Source organism: Sander lucioperca, chromosome 14, assembly GCF_008315115.2.
Source record: "Sander lucioperca isolate FBNREF2018 chromosome 14, SLUC_FBN_1.2, whole genome shotgun sequence".
Lineage (NCBI taxonomy): Eukaryota > Metazoa > Chordata > Actinopteri > Perciformes > Percidae > Sander > Sander lucioperca.
This window is the reverse complement of record NC_050186.1, coordinates 22,808,570-22,817,446: the sequence shown is the minus strand read 5'-3', so window position 1 is coordinate 22,817,446 and position 8,877 is coordinate 22,808,570. Positions and strand designations below refer to the sequence as shown.

Here is an 8,877-nt window from a genome sequence, read left to right as displayed (position 1 = left end):
GGTGTTTGAACAGTACAGACATAAGAGTGGTTTCAATCTTCTCATCTAAGTTTTCATCAGAAAAAGTCCAACCAATGTGCTAAAGGTTGCCGCTATCCAACTACTCTAATTGCATAATGTAGCCAGAAAGAGCTTTTCACAGCAGATATTTTGATGTATCATAGTAGGAAATACATAGTCTGGATCAACAACACTACATTTCCAGCAACAGTTCCTTCCCGGGACCATTTTGCAGAGCCACCGCTTAGCACCGCTCAAGACAATGTTGATTGGTTCAAAGAAATGCAAACAACCCAGAGCATTTTTTTTCTCCAATCCTGGAATGTATGTGTGGTGAAGCCAGACCTTACTCCACAGTGCAGTGGAGATAGGTCTGGCAATGCGAGACTACTAATAACATTACTGATGGCTTTGTTCTATTCAACTGTCAAGACAGTGTGACAAAGTTAACCAGCATGCACAACACCATGACCTTGAAAATGAAGCAGGTGAATACAATTTAGCTATCATTTATTTGATTATTTGATTATTATGTATACTTGTGCCTTTCCCACTGACATGTCATAAAGTCTTCTGTGAAAAAAAGCCTATACAGCTGGTTGTATGTTAATATGGAGAAAAGGGTTAGCAATATGCAACAATTTATATAGCAAGTTTGGCAAAACAAACATCACAGCTAATGTTATGACCTTTTGTTATTCATGTTTGTTCAATGTGTGGATAAGGGGTGTATAATTCAGGGAATTCAGAGACCAGTAAAAGTTGCTCTTGCGTTTCCCTTGGTGTGGTTTCTGTGGTTACCATGGTCACACAGAGAGCCGCAGCGGCAAGTTAAAAGTTCAACCATCATCAAGACAGCAATGGCAAATAGCTGTGCGTGTTCATGGGAGTCACAGCCGCCATCTCTGCGCACAAGGGGTGCCAGTGGAACAGACTGGAGGGAACTGTGCATTATAGGGTGTTTGGGGTGAAGGTGTCTATGTTTACTGTACGTGTATGTATGTATGTTTGTGAGGCCCTGTACAGACTGTGAAAAAAACATTTCTCCAGTGGACAATAAAGGCTATCTATCTATCTCTCTCTCTCCTTGCCGCTGCAAGGATTTTGATGGCTTAATCTGTGCCACCCTTGATCCTTTTTGGATTTAATATGACCAGTTCCTCCTTGTACTTCTTCTTATTCAGAAGTACACAGACTGGCATTTTCTAAAGGACATGTAAAGGTCATTTGTTTTCTATTCCGAACTGTGTGGCCCTGCATTACTTGAGATGCATTACATTTTCTCAGTGTGTCTCATCTCCTATTGCAATGTCTTGAACTGTTTGCTGTGGTATCTTATCAGGGTACTGAGTGGTCCTAAAGTCTGTCATGAAACCCAAAAAATTCTGATGTTTGACATTTTCAGAGAGAGGAACTTTGTCCTTATGGAGTGCTTTGAATCAAGCCAGATGCCCCCTCTACTCCTATCTCCTCTGCCACTGTGGTACTGGCTGCACTCATTTTCCGATATAATTAAATCCCACAATCCCTGGCAACTTATTCGCAAGACATTTTCTGAAAAAGTATGTGATGTCAGTGTGTGGTTATGATCAAAAATCTCATACAGCAAGACCACCATCTTATTAAGCACATTACCCTGCAAACCTGTAAAAAGTGCACTATTTAAAGGTTGTATCCACATACTATATGTCTGTGTCAGCATATCCAAAGTACCAATCTTTTGTGTAGTTGGAGTTTTAAGTTTCTTGGTCAAAGGTATACTGGTAATGGCCTGCAAGCTGTTTTTGGGAGGATTTCTTCTTTGCTTCTGCCACTGTTTCTTAACTGATCTTGGGATGTCAGTCACAAATAATGAACTTTTTTCTGTTGCTTTTTTTTGTCATTTTCAGGTTTACTCTCCATGCAGTGGATAGTCGAGGCAGCCACTCTGAGTCAAGCTTTGTCTCAGTACGGACATCTTGTCCAATGGTGGATGACAGCCGAGCTGAAGGTGCTCTCACTTTTGATGTTTTCTTTTTTTTTACTTATTCTTTTAATTCCATCTTTGGCGCATATCTTACATCCTTTCACATAAGCACAATTTACCTAAATGGGTACTTATACACAGTGTCCATTAGTAAAATGTTTATATCTTTAAAACACAACCATGTACATGTAATTTTTGGCATTACGTTACATCTAACTCAAACAGTTTTTTCCAATTATATTGTAATAAGTCAGACCCAAATTTAAAATGTTTACTGTACATTCAAAATACACCAGTCATCATTTAGTATCAGGTTTTATTCTAACTCATTAAGTAAAAAAGTTAAATTATAGGAACTCTTAACTACCCTGACAATATGCATATGCTAGATTACATATTATGGTTGTTAAAATAAGCTGTGGCAAAATGTAAAGGGGCCCTTCACATGTCAAACTCAATTTACTAATCATGTGGAGTTTGCCAGGAAGAAAGACTATGTCAAATTGCATTATGGGAAGTGTAGGATCCAGTGTATTTGAGGCTTGCCTGATATTAGGGACTGTCTCTTTCAAGTTCCCCAACCTTATAGAAATTGTATACTAAATCACAGAAGTTCTCTATTAAATTGTTGTCTGTCTCTTAATCCCTTACAGAGATTGCAGACAAGGTGTACAACTTGTACAATGGCTACACCAGTGGGAAGGAGCAGCAGATGGCCTACAACACACTGATGGAGATCCCTCCTCCACTGTTATGTAGAGTCCAGCACCACTACAATTCCCACTATGAGAAATTTGGAGACTTTGTCTGGCGTAGTGAAGATGAGCTGGGCCCCAGGTGAGAAGATCTGAGCAATAGCACAGTTTTCTCATTTAGGCTTAGAAGCTTCAAATACTTCAAATTGTACAGCTAGTTGTCTAAAGATGCTTATGTATGTTGTTTACTTCTCTAGAAATGTCCTTATTTTTTTTGCAGCCTGCCACTATTTATCCAAGTGTGCTTGTGATCTTGTTTCATGACGTTGTTGTGTTGTTTAGGATCAATTACAGTCACCCTGAGGTTTCTTACATAACAAAAGCCAAAGCTGTATGAGCTGTTCCTGCCAGATTCAGACCATTAAGCCATTTCTTATGGCATTGTCTGCAACACCTCTAAGCAGGAGCACCATTACACAATTGCCTTCCCCCTCCTTTCCCCCACTTTCTAAAGTGCTTCTACTGGAAAGCAAGTGGGCAAGGTCACTGTGAAAATTCTGGGGTTACAGTCGCACTCGCACTCGCACTCGCACTCGCACTCGCACTCGCACTCACATTACCATGGTGATGCCAAAACGTTTGACTGCCAAGCCAAACGCTAAATTTGATAGTCAGCTAACAATAACTCAACTTCAAACTCCATTTCCTCTTCTTTCTCATAAAAAAAGTCCCTCCATGTCCACAACATGCCACCCCAACATCTGCTCACCCATGACTTTCTTAACAGGGACACCCCCATTGATAGTTTGCTGTGTGAACAGACACTGAGACATTACGACAACATGGAGAAGTTACGGCCCAATGTTTTGGTTTGTCCACCCCACTGCCTGGAAGGACTCCTTTCAAGCCATAAATAATATAATAATTGTGGAATAACTGGTCTGTAGGAAGATCATGCTTCTTTCTGATTGGTGAAGTGGGGTGGGAGGCACGGGTTGGCCATTGGGACTTAATATGGGGATTGGGGTGATGTGTTTGTGTGTGGGCAGCTATGAAGAGGCGGGGGGGGGGTGCTTTTGGATGAACGAGCACGGATTATTTACTGCCTGAAGTTGGCAGGGTTGAGCCTCATTTACAGCCTGTAATTTACAAGCAGGCTCTATTTGTGGTTCCTTTTAAAAGGTAACAGAATGGCCAAGTGAAACGTAAGCACAGTCAGCACTCCTCCAGGAGCCGAGAATCCCAGGAGCCCCCAAATGTCCACCAGCATTGTTACAACTGAACACTAGTTCCTTTCATAATTATATTGTTCTCTGGACATGCTGTGATGCACAGATACACTTTTTCTATTTCCACATTTCAGTCTCTTTGATTCAATGCTGTTTTTAGTTATGGGCTGCATTCCCTTGAAGAGGTGTTTTAGAGGTGTGTTTAAATCGATTACTAAGGATTCACTTGCTTAAATCATGTGAAGCCACATTTTTGACTTAGTGTTGTCTTAGTTGCAACCTGAAAAAAAACAGAAATAATATTTTAAAAGTGTCTGTTTTCTTCTTCTGTCTTTTTTGTTATTGTAATTTCTTTGTTTGTCATCATGAATGCCATTGGCTGTGTTTAATTTGTCCATAGCTCACATGCTTGCAAGCCTCCCTTTGTTACGTGTTTGGTATTCTGTTGTTTCAGACGTAAGAATTTAGGGGAAATGAGAAAATGTTTCCCCCACTTTTTCAACAAATAAGTGAAAAGGATGTCTCTACTCCTGCTGCTTAACTAAAGACAGATGTTGATGCTCAGCAGACACAGTTTTTCAAAATAAATGGAATTTAGCCCTTCTTCTGTGTGTTTTCCTAATTTCAGTATCCATATGAGCTTTTTACTACTTTACTGTAAGTGTATTCCCTTTTGCAAGTACGGAATAGTGCATGCGTGTGTGCGTGCGTGCGTGTGTCTGTTTGTGTTGTGAGGTATCGTCTCTAAATTAAGATGACCTGACATATGGCTCCTTCATGTCGGAAACAGCAGCTCCAGCTTCTGGACCTGGAGACAAAATTCTTAGTTTCACTCACTCTAGACAGCTGCTCTGGTGTAGTGTTCAACAGAATCGGTACCCGAGAATTCAAAATGCAATTGCATGTGATGGTTTTGATCCAGACTGGCAATCCCGTCAGAGTGACAGGAGAGACACTGTTGCAATTCTTTCAATATTGGTAACATTAAAGCTGTGCTTTCTTGCAGACACAAAGCCAGACAAGGTGCAAATGACAATGCCATATTTGTTTGTTTTCTTTCTTTCTTTCTTTTTTTAATGTCTTTGTTGACTTTGCAGCCCCAAATGAACCCCCTTGCAGTGGATGAAGTGGCACATCTGAGGTTATGTTCATGCAGATGAAGTAGCACAGTGAATTTTAAGGTGCCCTCTTGGGTATGAAATTGTGGCATTTTTTTCCATCCATCCAAAACATGTCAAATAATGAACACAAAAAGCAAGTTTTGTTGCTTTTTTGGCAGCAACACACACACACACACACACACACACACACACACACACACACTATACAAAGTTTTCAAAATTAACCTATGATTTCATGATTTTCATGACTCATGTAAATGTATCATCTGGTACATATTTTAATGCACATTTAATTATTAATGCAATAAGGCAGATGTTATACCTACTTAATTAGTAGATAATTTCTATCAATATTTGTTTCATTTTCAGGAGAGAAGAGTCTTTACAGTAATCTGCATCTGTGTCTGCATGTCTCAATTCTGGATGTCAACTTAAATTTGAGAGAAATGTAATGGTGATGGGATTGATTAACTTACATTTGTGTTATGATGTTGATATTTTTGTTGTTGTCTTCTTCTTCTTCTATAGAAAAGCCAACCTGATACTACATAGAGTGGAGAAGATTAGCCACTACTGCCGGTCCCTACTGCGCAGCACCCACATCCAGAGCCGCACCGACACCATGGCGTATGTCTACTGTCGGAGTGAAGAGGGCCGACCTCCTAGTAACACATGGCATGGCTCTTTACATGAAAGTCGCACCACCTGCATGGAAAAGCTAATTTCTGTACAGCGTAACACATACAGCAACACCAAACTCCGATGAGACAGGAGTTTGTAGATGGAGGCGGTGCGTTTTTGTTTGTTTATTCCTGCAAAATGACATCAGTGATTGATGGACCTCGTCCCCCACTCTGCAGCAGGTGTCTCTCAAGTGACTGGTGGATTTTGAAAACCAGGAGAGCCTAAAAAACCTCAGAATTCACTGGACATTGTGTTAGAGCTACCGAAAAACATATTTTTGTGTGGCCTACTTTTACTATAAGACAGAGGATAAAAAGAAAACCTCAAGCGAACATATTTCTCAACTGCAAAATGCCAGTGATCGCACATATCAATGAGAAACTGCAGTGTGAACATGTAAAATATAATTCAGCCAAGAGAAAAACTGGTTGGCTAAAATACTTTGAATGTAATGTTGTAGTTCCTTTTTCAGTGCTTTGAAGCTTACCTGGAACACTTAAAAGAGAGAAAAAAAGGACTAATTCAATAGCATAACATATTTGCCTTTAATACCTTTATTTGAAAGGAGAAAATGAAATGTGTTAAAGCCATTTGAAAATCACTTTCTTGTTTTCAAGTTCCCATTAATTAAAAAAAAATTAAAGCTTTTCTTCATGAATGTGAAATAAGTCAGTGAGAAACTATGTAGTTAGTCTTGTATTACATTTGATAGATTCAATTGAAAGAGCAAGGCTTTTTGTGGTAACAGGATTGACCATTCGGCTACTATTAGCCGATGAAATTATGCAAAGACAGAGTGGGTGGCATTCAAACAAATCATATTCATTCATAGACATTTAATATAGCACTGCTTTCATTGCATACATCTAGGAATCCTTTTGTCATCATCTTTTTTTAAATACTAAAATACCCCCAAAATTTTTACTGATTTCAAGGACATTCATATCTCAGACTAGAAATAGACTTGAACACAGTGGATTATGCACCCAAGACAAAAATACAATGCTTTTGCCACATTGAAGTCTTTAAATCAAATGCTTTATATGTGTTGGGTTTTGGTTTGTGACTAAACACACCAACAGTATTGATACTAAAAAACAAAATCAGATGATATAGCTAGATTTAATGATTTCTGCAAGATCACGAAATAGTGAAAGTTTGTAATCTAATGATAAGTTACAATTTATCAGTGAATGTGACTTTTGTCATCAATTACATTCTAAGAGGAGCAGTATTAGCCATACAATTATTAGTATTGTAATTATTATTATACAATATGGTAATAATATGGTCATATGAGTGATTGAATATCTAACATCAAAAGTGAATATGCTGAATGCATCTTTGAAAAGATCCTCCCTCACAGGATAATTTGATGTTTGCTCATGTATGTGCACTCATAGACAATATGGCAGAATAATAGCAAAATAAGTTTGAGGAACATTTTCAGGTCCCCGAATAGTTGATGAACGATGAGAATGACGAACATGTGAGGTAATGTCCTCTGAACTGGGAAGCATCAGTGATTGTAGGGATCACCTGTGGTCCTTTTAATCTTATTATTTTTCAGTTCAATGTTATATCTCTAAAGCCATGGATATTGTTTTAATGAAGATAAACAATGCCTTTTTCAATATTTACATCTCATGTTATATGAACTGTAATAATAAATTATTATAATGTAAATTTTAAATTGTAAAAAAAGGACAGATGTATTATTACGTGGCTTTGATTGTCTTTTTCTGAAGAATGTGAAATATTAAAAATGTATATTGAATGAGAAGTCTTTTCTTTTATCGCCACGATGGGGTGATACAGTAATTAACCCTTGTGTTGTCTTCCCGTCAACCACGTAACTTTTTGTTTTTTCTGGGTCAACATTTTAAATTAAAACTTTTTTTTCAACATTTTTTTGTTCTTTTTCGACACTTGTCACTTTACCCAATGTTTTTGTTGATTTTTTTCCAGGTTTTTTATCACTATTTCCGACGTTTTTGTCGAATATTTTCCAGCGATTTTTTGGGATGTTTCTGTCAATTTTTTCAGGGATTTTTTCATTATTTTCAACGTTTTTTGTCGATTTTTTTCCAGCAATTTTTTGGAAGTTTTTGTCGATTTTATCTTTCGATTTTTGGGATGTTTTTGTCGATTTTTTCCAGCGATTGTTTTGATGTTTTTTCTCACGTTTTTGAAGCTTTTTCCAACATTTTTGTTACTTTTTTTCAACGTTCTTTTGTCATTTTTTTTTCTTCAAATATGATAAAATGAAATAAAACACCCAAATTCAATAAAAGTAGTGAACTGATCATTTATTTTACTTGTGAAGAGTAATGGTTGTATGGAACCATCCACGTTATTTTCTTTGACAATTTGGTTGAAAGAAACCCCAAATTTCTGAAATGGAAACTTTTTTTTTTAAATTTGACCCCGAGGACAACAGGAGGGTTAAGTAAATACGTTTAAAATGAATATTGAAGCATTTGTTTTAACATCAGTGGCAAGTGGCAGGATCATTTAAATACCCTATATAAACATTTTGCATTCCAAAATTGTTTACCACATCTTCATAAATGTTTTCCTCATTTACTTACTAACATAAGTACATATACTAACAATGCCCCAAACATACATCCACTAAAATATGTCACAGCATAGTATGCCATTAAAATGTCATAGTATAGTATGCCATAAAAACGTGATAGTATGGTGTGTCGTAAAAAAAGTAATGAAAGTGAATATATAGTATTTCATGAAAAAAGTAATTAAAAAAAGTCGTATGTAATAAAAATGTCATAATAAAAACATCATAAAAAAAGATTTAATAAAGATAAATAAATAAAGATAATAAACAGACATGATATAGTATGTTATTAAAAGTCATAAAAAGCCATAGTATAGTATGTCATGAAAAATCTTAGTATAGTATATCATAAAGAGTCATATGCTGTAAAAAAAAAAGTCATACAAAAGTCATAATATAGTATGTTTGAAAAATGTCATACAAAAGTCATAGTATAGTATGTCATGAAAAAAGATATAAAAACTATGAAACTATACTAGTATAGTATATCATAAAAAGCCATAGTATGTCATATAAAAATGCCATAAAAAAGTCAAAGTCACATAGTATTTCATATTTAAAAAAGTCATAGCACAGTATGCCAAAAAAAGTCTTGGTACAG

General features: G+C 36.7%; 1 protein-coding gene across 1 annotated transcript in view; it reads left to right on the top strand.

Annotated features, from left to right (window-relative positions):
• Window positions 1–6,608, top strand: part of LOC116054848 (astrotactin-2) — a 98,168-nt gene extending 91,560 nt beyond the window's left edge. The window contains exons 10-12 of the mRNA XM_031306566.2: window positions 1,890–1,990; window positions 2,620–2,803; window positions 5,540–6,608. Of these exons, the coding sequence (XP_031162426.2) occupies window positions 1,890–1,990; window positions 2,620–2,803; window positions 5,540–5,777 (523 nt within the window). The 3' untranslated portion in view covers window positions 5,778–6,608. The remainder of the gene's footprint in view (window positions 1–1,889; window positions 1,991–2,619; window positions 2,804–5,539) is intronic.
• The last annotated feature ends 2,269 nt before the right edge of the window (window positions 6,609–8,877 follow it).